General features: G+C 53.1%; 1 protein-coding gene across 2 annotated transcripts; it reads right to left on the bottom strand.

The window, feature by feature from the left end:
* Positions 1–707: 707 nt before the first annotated feature.
* Positions 708–16,256, bottom strand: Cblc (Cbl proto-oncogene C). 2 transcript variants are annotated; one of them, XM_027430870.2, is made up of 10 exons: positions 15,907–16,256; positions 12,505–12,651; positions 12,225–12,381; positions 11,867–11,988; positions 10,455–10,592; positions 8,705–8,792; positions 5,747–5,878; positions 5,054–5,218; positions 4,622–4,699; positions 708–818 (listed from the first exon to the last, which is right to left on the bottom strand). In XM_027430870.2, the coding sequence occupies exons 1-10, from the start codon at positions 16,254–16,256 to the stop codon at positions 708–710; spliced, it is 1,488 nt and encodes a 495-aa protein (XP_027286671.1). The 2 variants fall into 2 exon arrangements, with proteins under 2 accessions (XP_027286671.1, XP_035305449.1); XM_035449558.1 differs by lacking the exon at positions 5,747–5,878.
* Positions 16,257–16,564: the final 308 nt, after the last annotated feature.

Raw genomic sequence — 16,564 nt, 5'->3', positions numbered from 1 at the left:
GGTCCTGAGTTCAATTCCCAGCAACCACATGGTGGCTCACAGCCATCTACAATGAGATCTGGTGCCCTCTTCTGGCCGGCAGGGACACATGCAGGCAGAACATTGTATACATAATAAATAAAAAAAAATCTTAAAAAAAGAATTAGAAGAAGACTAATAGTAATAATAATAGCAATAATAATAATAATATTAATAAGGCCAAGTCTTGTGTAGCTCAGGCTGACCTGGAACTCATTATATAGCTGACAATGGCATTGAACCCCTGACCCTTCAGCTTTCAGCCCTCAAGTGCTCGGATTACAGACATTCGTCACCACTAATTTCACAAACTGCTGAGGACTTGAACCCAGGACTTACTGACAGGCAAGCGCTCAACCAAAAACCACATTGCCTGACTCCCCCACTGGCCCGGTACCCCGTACTTCTTTATTTTGAGACAGGATCTTGAATGCTCTGCTGATAGTGGCATCAGACCCAGTCACATCAGGACAGAGCATAGCTTGGGGAGGGAAGCTGGACTCACCTGGCCTCTGGATCTTGGACCCAACTGGGGGCGGCACAGGGCCGGCTGGAGGGGTGCATTCCCCTTCAGGAGTTTCTGTCGCAGAGAGCCATTAGTCAGCTTGGTTTCGGGAGAGTCAATCTTTTGCCTCTCTCCATCCCTCCAAGACCTTAAGGTCTCATAGCAACATGAAGGGCCTCTCTACTTACTCTGTGGCCCCCTGCCTGGCCTGGGGCCTGTCAGTGACTTCCCACAGGACCGAGGCCATTTTTGGTAAAGGAAGTGGAGCTCGGAGTCTGGGCAGGGTGATGGGTGCCTGGAAAGAAGGAATCAGGAAATGTTTCCTCGGGCCAGTGAGATGGCTCGGAGCATAAAGGCGCTTGCTGTCAAACCTCAGGACCTGAGTTCCATCCCCGGGACCCACGTGGCAGAAGGAGAGAACCTCCTTAAATATGCTGAGGCAAAAGCACACACACACACAAGTAAAAATAAAAACAAAATCCAGGGTCTAGAGAGATGGCTCAGTGGTTAAGATCACTGGCTGCTCTTCCAGAGGATCCGGGGTTCAATTCCCAGAAACCACAAGGCAGCTCACAAGTGTCTGTTACTCCAGTTCCAGGGGATCTAAAACCCTCACATAGACATGCAGACAGGCAAAACACCAATGCACATAAAATAAAAATTAAAAGTCAGGTGGTGGTGGCGCAGGCCTTTAATCCCAGCACTCAGGATGCAGGGGCAGGTGGATCTCTGTGGTTTCGATGCCAGCATTGTCTACAGAGTGAGTTCCAGGAAAGACAGGACAGTTTCACAGAGAAACCCTGTCCCCCTGTCTTGAAAAACCAAAAAAAAAAAAAAAAAAATCTAAAAAACAAAAACACCACCACCACCTCCTCCTCCTCCTCCTCCTCCTCCTCCTCCTCTTCGTTTTATTGATACGGGGTTTCTCTGTGTTGTTTTGGAGCCTATCCTGGCACTCACTCTGTAGACCAGGCTGGCCTCGAACTCACAGAGATCCGCCTGCCTCTGCCTCCGCAGTGCCGGGATTAAAGGCGTGTGCCACCAATGCCCGGCCCACTCTTTTCTTCCACATGGAAGAAACGTCCCAGACTGGACTAGCAAGACAGCTCAGCAGTAAAAGTACTTGTGAATCCTGATGTCCTGGGAACCCGCAATGGAGAGAGAGAATGGTCTCCTAAAAACTGCCCTCTGCCCTCAGCACCCGAGAGCTTTACACACACACACCACACTCACACACATCACATACATGTTGAACACACACATATGCACACACCTCTCTCTCTCTCTCTCTCTCTCTCTCTCTCTCTCTGTCTCTCTCTCTCTCTCACACACACACACATACACACACACACAGCAATAGTAAATTTTAAAAGAAAACTGGGCATGGTGAGGGAGGCTGAGGCAGGAGGATCTCTGAATTCTAGGTCAGGTTTGGTTTCGGGACAGCTAGAGCCAGAGAAACCCTGTCTCAAAAACCAAAACCAGCTGGGTGATGACAGTAACAACTTTAAACCCAGCACTTGGGAGGCAGAGGCAAGCAGATCTCTGTGAGTTTGAGGCCAGCCTGGTGTACAAAGGGAGTTTCAGGATAGCCAGGGCTACACTGAGAAACTCTGTTTTGAAAAACAAAACAGTCACAACAAAAACAAGAAACAAACCAAAAAAATCGACTATCACCACCACCACCACCACCACCAATAACAACAACAACAAAAACCCCAAAACCAAAAAGAGGAAGTGAGAAGCTATCCTTGGCTACACAGCCAGTTTGAAGCAAGCCTGAACTACGCGAGGCCCTGTCTCAAAAAATACTTATACACTCATGCCACAAACATTTCTGGAGCATTGTTCTAGGCTTTGGGGACACGGCCACGAATGAGAAAAACATCTCTGTTCTTGCAGAACTGACGTACGTGGAGAAATAAGGAGAAGGGTTCTTGCAGGGGTGGGGGTGAGGTGGAGGCAGGAGAGACCGACTGACCGGCAGCTCCCAAGCAAGGAAACAGCTCAGTCCTTTCAAGTAAAGGAGAGAGTGATGTTGGCCAGAGAGAAGAGGACAGCTGCAAAGGCCTCTGGGAGACTGGAATGACAGGCCAGAAGCCAAGGGGAAAGGTTCCAAGGTAGGAGGTGCTGTGGTGGGCAGGGCTTGCTGGCCTATTGGAAGGACAAGACCTAAATCCATCCCCTGTGACCTGGGTCTCCGTGTCTCCTTTGGATACCTGGCTGTCACAGTAATGGAATATATGAAGAAACCATGAGCCCCCTTTAAAAGAGAGGGAGGGAAGGGCTGTGGGTGTGGCCCAGAGTGCACCAGCGAAGGGCTGGGCTTCTTAGAACCTTAACATAACGATGGGAGCTGGGGAGATGGTCCAGGGATTTAGAGCCAGACTCGGTTCCCAACACCCACAAGGTGGCTCGCAACCATCTGTAACTCCAATTCCAGGGGATCTGATGGCCTCTTCGGCTTTTGCAGACCCTGTACACACCTGTATGCACACGGTACACAACACATATTCAGGTACATGAGAGATACCAGGCGTGGTGGCGCACGCCTTTAATCCCAGCACTCTGGAGGCAGAGGCAGGAGGATCTTGTGAGTTTGAGGCCAGCCTGGTCTCCAGAGTGAGAGACCCTTTCTCAAAAGAAAAGAATGGGGCTGGAAAGATGGCTCGGTGGTTGAGCAGCCAGTGAGGATCAGGGTTCAGTTCCCAGCACCCACATGGTGGTTAAGGACTGGCGACAACTTCAGTTCTGTGAGTTCAACACCCTCTTCTGGTTACCAGGCATGCACACACACATGCGTATACACTAAAATAAATAAATGTTTTATTTTAAACAGGATCTCTCTAGGTAGTCCTGGCTGTCCTGGAACTTGCTCTGGAGACCAGGCTGGCCTGAAACTCACAAGAGATCTGACTGCCTCTGCCTCCTGAGTGCTGGGATTAAAGACCAGTGCAGCCATGCCCAGCCTAAAAATAAATAACAGTAATGAGAAGGGGGTGAAGGGCATAACAAAAGCCACACGCATTTGAGCCGCTGTCAGAAATACAGTCACATTTTCTGTAACGGGCAAGCTCAGGGCTTTCTCTTCCCTGGTGAGTCGGGAGAACCAAGGAGTAGGAGTTGACTGGAATGTGAACAGGAGCAGGGAAGATTCATGCCAGGCAGAGGGCGGGCGCGGCTCAGGACAAGGTACACCCATCTGGCTGGAGGTGACCAGCAGGCTGCCGTCCTGGCGGTGGCCCCTCCCTTGTCCCCAGGGAGCCAGCTGAGTGCTTCCTAATGTTTCCATTTGCCTTTGGCCATGGGTCCAGATCTGTTTTTAGCTTCCCTCCCCTGGGCTCTCCGCCCCCCCCCCCCCTTCCTGCTGGCTCTCTGGCTTGCTGTGGTAGAATAATGTTCCCGGATTTCCTGAGCTGTTTGTTTGAAGTCAGCTGGGTATTGATCGAAGCCAGTGTGAGCTCAGCTAGGCTTCTGAGACAGCTGCCCTCCCCTTTGGTCCAGGGGTGTGGAGTGGGCAGGGTGGGGGGAGAAAGCAATATAGACCTCCCTAAGGAATGAGCCCCGTGGGAGGTGGGCTGAGGGGTGTGTCAGCACTCAAGGAGGCTGAGGCAGGAAGATGGAGAGTTTAAGCCAGCATGGATGACGTCACACTAAGAGCCTGAGGGAGGAGGAGGAGGGGGGTGGCGAGGAGGAAACAGAGTTGGAAGAGGAGAAGAAAATAAAATAAAATAAAAATAAAATAAAATAAAATAAAATAGGGCTGGAGAGATGGCTCAGCATTAAGAGCACTGGCCGCTCTTGCAGAGGACCCAGGTTCAATTCCCAGCTCCCACACGGCGGCTCGAAACCATCTGGAACTGGAGCTCTAGTTCCAGGGGGACCCGGCTTCCGCAGGTACCACGTATTCACGGTGCACCGAAAGACATGCAGCCAAAAACACTCATCCACATAAAGTATTTTAAAATAAGAAATAAAATAGAGGAAGTGTGTGTGTGTGGGGGGGTGCTGACACTCAGCCCATCCCTGTGACCCCAGGCTGTGGCCACAAGGGTGTGAAGGGAGACCCCAGCCACACCCACTTCAGGTCTCACTCACCACTGTCAGCCAGCCTTTGTCTTGGGATGTCCTAGGGGATGGATCTTCAGGGGGCAGTGGAGGCCCAGAGGGAGTCACCTGAAGGAGACAGAGGAGATGGAGTGGAGGCTGTTTTCCTCACACCTACACGTGCTTTCACAAGTGGCCAGCAGGAGGCACTGCACAAGGTGCAGGTGCAGGGTCTCACCCTGAGGCCACACTGCCAGGGGAAGCCAGGTCTGACATAGGCGGGCAGACACTCCCAGCTTCAGCATCTAAGGGTCCTGTTCTAGACCCTCCTCTCTCACACCCAGAGTCCAGGTCCCAGCCCCGTCCCTTAGACAAGGATCCAGGCTTTAGCCCCCCCTTCCATCAGACTCAGGGATCCAGCCCCAAGCCTTCTTCCATCAGACACTAGAACAGTGATTCCAGGTCCTGCCTGGCCCGGCTCACCGGCGGCTCCAGCTCCCATTGTGCTGTCTTCTGGTGACAGTTGTCCCTTGAGTCCTCTGCAGTGGTCCTGACCTCTGCTGACCTCTCTTGTGCCTGACAGATACTCACAGCCTCGAAGCCTTTGATCTGACAACGGCAGAAGGGACAGGTCTGGCTGTCCGACTGCTGGGGACAAAGAAGGAAGGTGTCAATTACCCTGTCGTCTCCTGCCCTGTCCCTTCTGACTTCAAACGGGCCCCCAACAAAGTGATGTAGGGAGGGAAGGCTGGAGAGAGCCCAGCTCTGGAATGTGTGGTGGGGAGAGGGTTGGGATGGGCTTGGGCCGCTCTGAATCCAGGGGGGACTCTCAGGCCAGGGCCTAGTCCAGCATCGCTGCTGCTGAGGTCTTCGAAGGAGCCCTGGCTGCACCACTGAGGATGGAATATTTCGTTCTAGCCTTTAGAGGCTGAGGTCACGGTCCAATAAGGGAAAGCTATTGACTCCACAGAGCCTGTTGCAAGGGAGAAAGGAGCCCTTTCTAAAACCCATTAGGTAGCTGCTCAGGGAGAAACGGAGGCCGGGACCCGGGGTGAGATGGGTCCACAGGCTTCTCATCTTAGCTTCCTCATACGCTCAAGGAGGCCCCAGGGAGGTCAGGATTGGGCTTTTAAGGGGAGGAATTGGGGGCGGGAAGAAAGCAGACGGCGGCCCCACCTGCCAGGCAGTCAGGCAGTGGTTGCAGAGAAGGTGCCCGCAAGGCTGGATCCTCACGTCTTTGTCCCTCTCGGCGCAGATCTTGCAAAGTTCGAATGTGGAGTTCATGGCCTCGTAGAGCTGCAGTTGCTCCTGGGGGACCGGGTGGGGTTAAATGGATGGGGGAGGGAGGCATGGAAGAAGGTCCCCAACATCTGTGCTGGCCTGAACAGCGTCCCAAGTCCAAGGCTGAGCCGAGGATAGAGCATGGTTGGTAGTGTTTGCTTGATGTAGATAGAGACAGCCCTGTGTTCCATGCCCAGCTCCAGCCCTGGGGGTGGGGGGGGGGTACAGGCAGGACGCGCAGAAGTCCAAGGTCACCTGGGCTTCTGAAACTTTCACCAAGCCTGGGCTTCATGAAACTTGGTCTCCGAACGAAATCAAGCCAAACCAAGCAACAACAAAATAAAATCCTCACAGAAAACACACCAACCAGGTGGAAGGCCAGTGTGCCTAAGGCCCTCACAGGCGACCATGTCACCTTTGTCTTTCCTGCCCGCAAGAGGCAGGCCTGAGATTACCAGGCAGTGGAATTACAGCCACATGTCACCACTAGGCCAAGCATGTCTTCAACCCCAGGCAAGGCACTCATTTTCTGGACTTGTCTTTACTTGGGAATGCTAGCTTTTCAGCTATTTATTTTCTAAAGAAGATCCTTTTGTTTAGTCAGGCAGTGGTGGCGCACACCTTTAATGCCAACACTCGGGAAGCAGAGGCAGGTGGATCTCTGTGAGTTTGAGGCCAGCCTGGTCTACAGAGAGAGTTCCAGGACAGCCAGGGCTACATAGAGAAACCCTCTCTTGAAACACCGGAAAAAAAAAAAAAGATTTTTTTTTTAAATCCCATGTGTATGTGTGAAAGACTGCATGCTTATATTTGTCTGTGTATTACTTGTGTGCCTGGTGCCCTTGGATGGCAGAGGAGGGCATTGAATCCCCTGGACTGGAGTTGCAGGTGTGAAGCTGCCAAGTGGGTGCTGGGAACCAAACCTGGGTCCCCTGTGAGAACAGTGAATGCTCTTAGTCCCTGAGCCACCTCTCCAGCCCCAGAACTACTAGATTAAGCAAATGCGGCACGCCCCATTCCACTTGGGTTTCAGATGGACAGCAAATGGAGTGTGAAGAAGGGGCTGGAGAGACGGCTCCACCGTGAGGAGCCTATGCTGCTCTTGCTGACCATCCAAAGCAGGTTCCCCAATATACCTGTAACTCCAGCTCCAGGGACATCTGATGCCTCTGGCCTTCGAGGGCACCTGCACTCACAAGCATAAACCCACAGGCAGACAGATACACATAATTAAGTAAAAGTAGGGGCTGGAGAAATGGCTCAGTGGTTAAGAACACTGGCTGCTCTTTTAGAGGACCCAGGTTCAATTCCCAGCACCTACATGACAGCTCACAACTGTCTGTAATTCCAGTTCCATGGGATTCGACCCTCTCTTCTGGCTTCTGTGGACACCACACACAGATGGTACATATACATACCATACAGGCAAACACTCATACACATAAAATAATTTTTAAATAATAAAAATATATATTTTAAAAATATATTTAGGCTGGGCAGTGGTGGCACACCCCTTTAGTCCCAGCGCTTGGGAGGCAGAGGCAGGTGGATCTCTGTGAGTTTGAGACCAGCCAGGTCTATAAGAGTGAGTGTCGGGCTGGAGAGATGGCTGCTCTTCCAGAGGTCCTGAGTTCAATTCCCAGCAACCACATGGTGGCTCACAACCATCTGTAATGAGATCTGGTGCCCTCTTCTGGTGTGCAGATAGACATGGAAGCAGAATGTTGTATACATAATAAATAAATACATTTTTTTTTAAAAATGATGTTAAAGGCCTTCAGAGCTAAGGCAGGAGGATTGGGATCTCCAGGCCAGCACTAGCTACACAGAAAGACCTTGTACCAAAAACCTAAGGACCAGGCATGGTGGTGCACACCTTTAATTCCAGCATTCAGGAGGCAGGATTTTGAGAGTTTGAGGACAGCCTGGTAGACCACTACATAACAAGTTCAAGAACAGCCAGGTCTACATAGAGAGACCTGTTCTTAAAATAATATTTACTACTAATAATAACAACCACCATAGGTGGCAAATGAACCAAGACCTAAACTGTTAGTAGTACTCTGTGGACACTCATGTCTTTAGCCATGTGGAAGTCAGAGGACAACCAGCAGGAACTCTGTTCTTTCCTTCAATCATGGACTCTAGGAACTGAACTCAGGCCCCCAGGCTTGGCTGTAGTGCCTTTGACTAGTACATCTGTTAATGCCCCACCCTGGCATTATAGTCAATAAGTTATTGTCAGGCAAATCGTTGTAAGTTTGAGGTCAGCCTGGTCTACAGAGTGAGTTCTGGGACAGCCAGGGCTACATAAAAACAAAAAAAAAAAAACAAAACAAAAAAATCCTTGTCTCAAACAAACAAGTATAGGGGTGTGGCTCAGTGGTGGAGCCCCTACCTAAAATCCCCCAGTGAGGGGCTGGGGGCGTGGCTCAGTGGTAGAGCCCCTGCCTAGAATCCCCCAGTGAGGGGCTGGGGGCGAGGCTCAGTGGTTAGAGCCCCTGCCTAGCATGCACAAGTTCCTGGGTTCCATCCTAAACACTAAAAGAAAAACATCTTGGCTCTTCTCCTGCTGCTGCCGGGTGTCTGTTCAGACTCAGAGCTGATAAACACTCAACTGCATCAGCTGTTTTGATGATCTCAGAAGCTCTTCTCTTTATTTCATATCCAAGAAACACCCCTGGGAAGGAGGCTGCAGAGGCTATGGCTCCCAGCGGAAGAACCTTCTCTTAGCCTCAGAGAAGCCAGGATTGTCTCGAGGTCACATAGCCCCAAGCCAACACTATCTTTCAAGATGTCAGAGCTGAGGCAGGTTAGGGCTAGGAGCAGGAAGGAAGTGGGAAGCAGCCTCACCTCCGACACGACAATGCGCTGGTAGGGTTCTGCCTCGCATAGCTCAGTCAGGTCTGGGTTGTGGCTCTTTCCATCAGGGTAGAGGTAGCTGAGAGAAGAATAGAGTTGGGCTATGAGTGGCTAGACTCCCAACGACCTGGCTACCTCATCTATCCGGGGTGTGTGTGTGTGTGTGTGTGTGTGTGTGTGTGTGTGTACTAGGACCTGCCACAAGCCCACGTGGGGACTCCCCAGAGCAAGTGTACTCTTCCAATCCCTGGGACAGAACTGTCCACTTGATCATCTCAGGGAAACTGCATTGAACCTTGGCCTCCAGCCTGAGAACCAAGAAAGGAATCTAAACCTCTGCCGGTCCAGGATCCCGTGGCTCTTCAGAGCCAGTCCTGGAAGGTTGTTATTGTGATGATTAATACTGCTATTTTGCAGTGTTGAACCTAGCCTGAAAGATGTTAGGCGAGGGCTCTTCCACTGAGCCACAGTTCATCCCCTCACTGGGGGATTCTAGGCAGGGGTTCTACCCCTGAGCCACGCCCCCAGCCCCTCACTGGGGGATTCTAGGCAGGGGCTCTACCACTGAGCCACGCCCCCAGCCCCTCACTGGGGGATTCTAGGCAGGGGCTCTACCACTGAGCCACACCCCCAGCCCCTCACTGGGGGATTCTAGGCAGGGGCTCTACCACTGAGCCACGCCCCCAGCCCCTCACTGGGGGATTCTAGGCAGGGGCTCTACCACTGAGCCACGCCCCCAGCCCCTCACTGGGGGATTCTAGGCAGGGGCTCTACCACTGAGCCACGCCCCCAGCCCCTCACTGGGGGGATTCTAGGCAGGGGCTCTACCACTGAGCCACTCCCCTAGCATTATCTATACATGTTTTTTTTTTTTTTTTTTCTTGCTGAAACTAGGTCTCACTATGTAGCTTAGAATGCAGAACTCAGGATCCTCCTGGACCTTGAATACTTACACACACACACACACACACACACACACACACACACACACACACCACATCCCCACTCATGACCAAATCATTTTCAAGAACAAGAACTAAAGACCAAAAAAGAAAAAAAAAATCTAATAAAGTGAATAATGCAACGAAAGCCATGTGAACCGCTCCTGAGGGTGACAGGAGCCTGCCTGTTCCCGAGAGCAACAGCTCCGTGCGTGATGATTCGAGCCTTTGCCGTCTTACAGAACAGAACCCCAGCGAACAATGAGAAAGCAGCGTGTCTGCTGTCTGTCTGTCCATCTGTTTCTCATCGTCGCCTCTGTCTCACTCTAGCCATTCGGTAGCGCCTTGCCTAGCTGGGTCACGTCCCCAGCAGTGCAAACCACATGAGATCTGGGTGAGAGAGAGCACGGGAGAGCAGCCGGCCCCACCCCACCCCACCCCACCCCACCCCACCGCAGGCAGCTTCCCGCAGGAAACCAGAGGTAGCTGAGGTTACAGGTGGAAAACCACTAGTCTGGTTGTTTCTCCGCCCCTGCCCCGCCAGTCTAGATCCCAGAGCAGGATTCGGCTTCCAGAAGCACAGGCTCTGGAGCCCACAGCCTGCGGGAAGGAATCCTGTACTCTGCGACCCCACCCGCCGCGTGGTAGCAAACGTCCCCCTGCCTCGAGACCGCGGCCGCCCCCTGCTGGCCGCCCGTGGCGTTGCAGCTTGGTGTCTGTGCACCCTGCACCCTCCAGCCGTGACTGGTGCACGACCTGGATTTCGCTGATAGCCTTTTCCTTTCGTGTTGGGGACTCACATGCCGTCCCTTTGTCCTTTCAGGAGCACCTGGAACAGGGGTTTGTTGAGAGGAATGGTCTGGAGGATGCTGCCATCGGAACTCACGTAACCAATAGCCCACTGCCCCAGGCGAGTACAGCTGGGTCGGAAGATGTAGCTGTGTGAAGACAGACAGGATGGAGTGAGAGAGTGTGGTTCCTGCTGCCCCTGCTGGGAACACGCAGCTGTCTGCCCCTGCCTGGGATCCAGGTATCTCAAGGATGTTAACCACTGAGCGACATGTCCAGTATGACACAGAGACAGAGATAGAGACAGACAGACTGAGAAAGACCCCCCCTTTCCCTTCCTTCCTCTCCCTCCCCCGGCTCTCAGTGAATGGGGAGCTCTGGGAAGTAGCTGCTATTCTACCATCCTTAGCCCGTCAAGGAGCTCCATCGACCCCAAGCTCCTGCCTTGAAAGGATGTAAGGTCTCCGATGTCAAGTTTTCCCAGTCTCCTCCTCTAACCCATGAGGGCTCAATCTGAAATATTTAAGAGGTGGACAAGCGGAGCATGCCGCCCACCTATAATCTCAGCACTTAGGAAGCCGAGGCAAGAGGCTCCCAAGTTCAAGGCCAGCCTGGGAGACCCTGTCCCAAAAGAAAACAAAGAAATCCTAGCAAAACGCTGAGTGTAGAGGTGACATCTGTGACCTCAGCATCCAGGGGGTAAAGGAAGGATGATTGGGATTTCAAGGGTCATCCTTAGCTACATGGCAAGTTTGAGGCCAGCCTGGGCTATGTGAAGCAAGCCTTGTCTCAAAACAAAACCATTTAATGGGTTTACCGTATAGCCTCTGATTTGTCAGAAATGGGCCGTATCTCGGATAGGGCCTTCAGGATGCCTTGGTGGACCCAGTACTGTTGGTTTAGTTGTTGGACCATGGGATGACCCAGGAGGCCCCAGGCAAAGAGGCTGGGCATCAAAACTCAGGGATTTTTGTTATGTTTTGTTTCGAGATAGAGTTTCTCTGTGTATACCTGGCGGTCCTAGAACTCTCTCTGTAGATCAGGCTGGCCTCTGAATTCACAGAGATCTGCCTGCTTCTGCCTCCTGTGTGCTGGGATTAAAGGTGTGCGCCACCATGACAGGCTAGGGTGTCTTCCTTCCTTCCTTCCTTCCTTCCTTCCTTCCTTTCTTTTTTGTTGACAGTACTTAAAGCAACACAGGCTGGTCTTGAACGTCTCATCTTCCTGCCTCCCCCTCCCAAGTGCTGGAATTACAGGAGCACACCACAGGCCTCCATCTAGCTGCAGAGTTCATGACCTCTGGGTTCCCAGGAACCTCAGTTCTTGGTCTCTCACAACCTCAGAGACTCTCCCACACACTAGCCAGGACTCGACCCCAGAACTACCCAGTCCCCTCCCAACCAGGGAGCCCAGCTTCGCTTACCTGCCTGGTTTGTCCCTGCAGGCCTGCAGGCGTGTCTGGACCTCATCGTAGGTCAAGAATGCCATGTAGCCAGGATGATTGACAGCCAGGAGTTGCCAGTTCCTGAGCAGGGTGGGCCACGGCTGGGAGGGACAGAGATGGTCACTAAGGGACCAAGGAAGCAGCCCATGATCTAGGATCTTCAGGGCCAAGAATCCACCACCTTGCTCACACCCATGGTGGCCCTGGACACTATACATAGGAAACCATACTACACCCTTTCTTCCTCTGGACTCAGTGGTCCAAACCCGGCCCTCCTCCTTTAGACAGGGTACCTAGTCCCCACAGGGCACTAGGTCTAGCCTTGACCTTTTCTGACCTGGAAGAGCCTTGTGAAGATGTCAAACTCAAAGACAGACACGTGGCCGTTACAGGTGAGGTCCATGGTGGAACGCAAAGCCTGCATGGTGGGGCCAGGTTCCACAGGGTGGCAAGCGCAAAGAAGGCACTGAAACTCTGCCCAGGGAAGCAAGCACCTGGATGGGAAGGGGTGAGGTTGCAGCTGCCGGATGGTGGGAGGGTCTATAATAACGGGAGGCTTGCGTAGGGCGGTTAAGGGACTTTTGCAACCCATCTTCCCCCGGCGAAGGCTCACTCACCGGACTCCACAGCGCTCCCTCCAGAAGGTGTGGGCAGAGTCCTTACTGAGCTGGTACAGGTGTCCACAGTATTTCCCCCCAGGGAAGAGTGCCTTCAGCTCCGTGTGCATGTGGCTGAAGATGAGGGCCAGCTTGGCCAGCTGTCGCCTGCAGGAAACAATCTGTGAGCATCACCCTGGACGTAGGAAGAGTCGCTACAGGCGCAAGGCCCCCGGATTCCCTCTAGTGAATCAGTGCACCAAAGGTGCCCGACTCCGTCCCAGGGCCGCTCCTCTGCGAGCCTCAGTTTCCTTATCAATGAAAGAAGCGTGGAAGCTAGTATCCAAATTAGCCTCAAATCAACACAACCCAGGCCCAAGGCCTGCTGTGGCTGGAGAAGCCTTGCCTACTGAGATGGTGGGTACGAAGTCTGTGTTCAGCGCATAGCCAGTACTGTTTTCCACGCCAGCGGGTGCAGTGGCCGCCTTTGGATTTTAGATCAGGATACAGAACGCAGTAATGGGTTTTCTGACACTTAATAGCTATGAAAGTATTGAGAATCATTAAACAAAGTTTTTCAAGTCTCCTCAGTTTCTCACCTGTAAAGTAGAAATAAATAGGAGAGGATAGCTTCTGAATCACTGGGGAGCTATGAGGGGCTTGGTCATGCTTTATGAGCAGAGAGGGCACAGCTCTGGGCGTGGCTCAGTGGTAGAGCCCCTGCCTAGACTCCCCCAGTGAGGGGCTGGGGGCGTGGCTCAGTGGTAGAGCCCCTGCCTAGAATTCCCCCAGTGAGGGGCTGGGGGTGTGGCTCAGTGGTAGAGCCCCTGCCTAGAATCCCCCAGTGAGGGGCTGGGGGCGTGGCCCAGTGGCCTCTGGTTATCATGCTCCACCCCCAGCATCTCAAAAATCAAACAAAACCTTCATATCATATAGTGTGAACACTCAGAGCCTGGCGTTGGTGGCGCACGCCTTTAATCCCAGCACTCGGGAGGCAGAGGCAGAGGCAGGCAGACCTCTGTGAGTTTGAGACCAGCCTGGTCTACAAAAGCTAGTTCCAGGACAGCCTCCAAAACCACAGGGAAACCCTGTCTCAAAACAAAACAAAAACAAACAACCCCCCCAAACACTCAGTGCATGTCGATTTTATTATATTTCTCATTTATGTTAATAGCTTCCTTGGCCAGGTCTGCAGGACTCCTGGCAGTTTCTTAGCAACTTCACTTCCCAAAATGTAGAGCTGTGTAGCCCAGTGAGGTTGCCACCTGCAACTCTGGTTGGTTCAGACCAGAAGGTACAGTTTTCTTTCCTTTCAGTCCCCCCCCCCTTTTTTTCTTTCTTTTTTCTTTTTTCTTTCTTTTTTTCTTTTCTTTTCTTTTCTTTTTTTTTTTTTTTTTTTTGAGACAGGGTCTCATTATGTACTCCCAGCTGGCCTAGAACTCACTATATAGACCAGGCTGGCCTAGAACTCACAGAGATCCACTTGCCTCTGCCTCCTGAGTGCTGGGGTCAAAGGCCTCTGCTACTACAATCAGCCCAGAGTAACGAACTGGTTCTGTTTTTCTTTCTTAAGATTTACTTCTGTTTTCAATTGTGTGCCTGTGTAGGTATGTGTACATGAGGTGGATTTCTGGGGAGGCAAAGAAAATATCAGGTCCCTCAGAACTGGAGTTACAGGTGGATTGTGAGCCATCCATCCCGAGTGCTGAGAACCTGGGTCCTCTGCTAGAGAGTAAGCCCTCTTAACCAGTGGTTCTCAACCGTCCTAACGCGTGACCCTTAAATACAGGTCCCATGTTGTGGGGACCCCCCAACCATAGATTATTTTCATTTTCATTGCTACTTCAAAACTGTTATGTTGCTACTGCTATAAATCATAACGTAAATATCTGTGTTTTCTGATATTCTTTTTTTTTTTTTTTTTTTTTTTTTTTTTTGGTGTTTCGAGACAGGGTTTCTCTGTGTAGCTTTGGAGCCTATCCTGGCACTCGCTCTGGAGACCAGGCTGGAACTCACAGAGATCCCCCTGCCTCTGCCTCCCGAGTGCTGGGATTAAAGGCCTGCACCACTGCGCCACCAACGCCCGGCTGTTTTCTGATATTCTTAGACAACCGCTGTAAAAGGAAGGGCCAGTCAACCCCCAACGTGGTGACCCAGAGGTTGAGCACAGCTGCTCTAAGCTCCGCTCCCCCCCCCCAGCAAGTGCTTGTAGCTTACACCAGATTGCCACAGGGTAGACCAAAACAAAGCAACAATTGTAACCATTTTGTTAAGTACACAGACTCAGCTGTCTTCTGATCCTGGCCGGTGCGCGCACGCACGCGCGACACACACACACACACACACACACACACACACACACACACACACAGAGAGAGAGAAGTAAATTGACGTAATAAAAGTTATATTTGCATATTTCATGCAGTATATGTAAATATGTTTTGAGTGGTATTTCTTTCACCAGTTATAATTGGGGGATAATGGGAACTTAAACTTTAATGGACGGGCAGGTGATTTATTTATTTCATTTCCTCATAAACCGAGGCAATGCTATAAGCCAGGGAAGCCACTGCTAGGGCTGGTGAGGCAGGCCCAAACACCGACTTAGACCTTGCTCTGGGGTTCCGGGTTCCAATCATCCCCTGCACCTGTTGCTTAGGAGAGAGCGCAGGAAGTCCAAGGTTCTTAGCCTTGGCTTCAGGAAGGGAAGTCCACGACGACACCCACACAGGTCCGGGGCTGGCCCGATGCTCAGGCACCAGAAGTGAGTACACTCACGCCCACCCCCCCAGCAGGAAGTCTCTGGGATTCCCACACTCACAAGGCGGGTGTGTGGGTGTGTATCTAAGGCCCCCAGGAGAGAGGCACGCCTGGACCCCAGGTGCAAGGTGACCCACAAAAGGAAGAAAGGAGGACTGGCAGTATGGGTGCTAAAGGGACAAAAAACATGGGATGGCTTAGTTTTCCTGGGTCTGAGAGAGGAGGACTGGGCTGGAGCCCTGGGTCTGAGGGAGGAGGGCTGGGCCTGGACCCCTGGGTCTGAGGGAGGAGGGCTGGGTCTGGACCCCTGTGTCTGAGGGAGGAGGGCTGGGTCTGGACCCCTGTGTCTGAGGGAGGAGGGCTGGGTCTGGACCCCTGTGTCTGAGGGAGGAGGGCTGGGTCTGGACCCCTGTGTCTGAGGGAGGAGGGCTGGGCCTGGAGCCCTGGGTCTGAGGGAGGAGGGCTGGGCCTGGAGCCCTGGGTCTGAGGGAGGAGGGCTGGGCCTGGAGCCCTGGGTCTGAGGGAGGAGGGCTGGGGCTGGACCCCTGGGTCTGAGGGAGGAGGGCTGGGCCTGGAGCCCTGGGCCTGAGGGAGGAGGTGGCTGGTGGCTCTATCCGGAAATCCCTAGTTTCTGACTTGTCCCCGAGGCAGGTCAGTGCTCACCTGAATCTGGAGCCCTCCCGGAAAATTTCCTGGTTCGCATCCCTTTTGCCTCTGGGTGGCAGCAGTTCGGCTACCTTCCTGCCTTTGGCCTCCAGATTGGCCAGGTAGATAACCAGAAAATCCCCAGCGCCACCGGGACCCTCGGGGTCTCCCGGGGCCTCGCGCCGGGCTTTTGCCACCTCTCGAAGTAGCTGAGCGGTGCGGGGCAGCAGGTGCCGCAGCGACGGGGGCCCCATAACCAGCCGGGGGTCCCTGCATTGCTCTTCCAGGCGCTGTAGCAACTTCACTGCCCGGCCGAGCGCGCGTGCTTCTCCCCACTGCCTCCCTCGCGGGGATGCCACCGCAGCCATGGGTCTCTCGGGTGGCCAGGGACGGAGCGGTGAGGCGGGGTGAGGCTCCAGGTTGGGGCGGAACCCGGAGGGAGCAAGGGGCGTGTCCCGGAAAAAGGGAGGGGACTGCAGGTGGCTGCTGCCCTAAAGGGGCCGGATTGCAGAGTCTGAGGGAGGAGGGCTGGGGTCTGGACCCCTGGGCCTGAGGGAGGAGGGCTGGGCCTGGACCCCTGGGTCTGAGGGAGGAGGGCTGGGCCTGGAGCCCTGGGTCTGAGGGAGGAGGGCTGGGTCTGGACCCCTGGGCCTGAGGGAGGAGGGCTGGGCCTGGA

This window comes from Cricetulus griseus, chromosome 9 (genome assembly GCF_003668045.3).
Source record: "Cricetulus griseus strain 17A/GY chromosome 9, alternate assembly CriGri-PICRH-1.0, whole genome shotgun sequence".
Classification (NCBI taxonomy): domain Eukaryota; kingdom Metazoa; phylum Chordata; class Mammalia; order Rodentia; family Cricetidae; genus Cricetulus; species Cricetulus griseus.
The sequence above is the reverse complement of the archived record's forward strand: the minus strand, read 5'-3'. Positions and strand labels throughout refer to the sequence as shown.

Coding starts and splice junctions, on each gene's coding strand:
- Cblc (XM_027430870.2), bottom strand. CDS start 16,256: ATGGCTGCGGTGGCATCCCCGCGAGGGAGGCAGTGGGGAGAAGCACGC. Junction 5,879..8,704: donor AGCGCATTGTCGTGTCGGAG/GTGAGGCTGCTT, acceptor CCGGTCCCCCAG/GAGCAACTGCAGCTCTACGA. Junction 819..4,621: donor ACAAAGGCTGGCTGACAGTG/GTGAGTGAGACC, acceptor CCTTCTTTCCAG/GCACCCATCACCCTGCCCAG.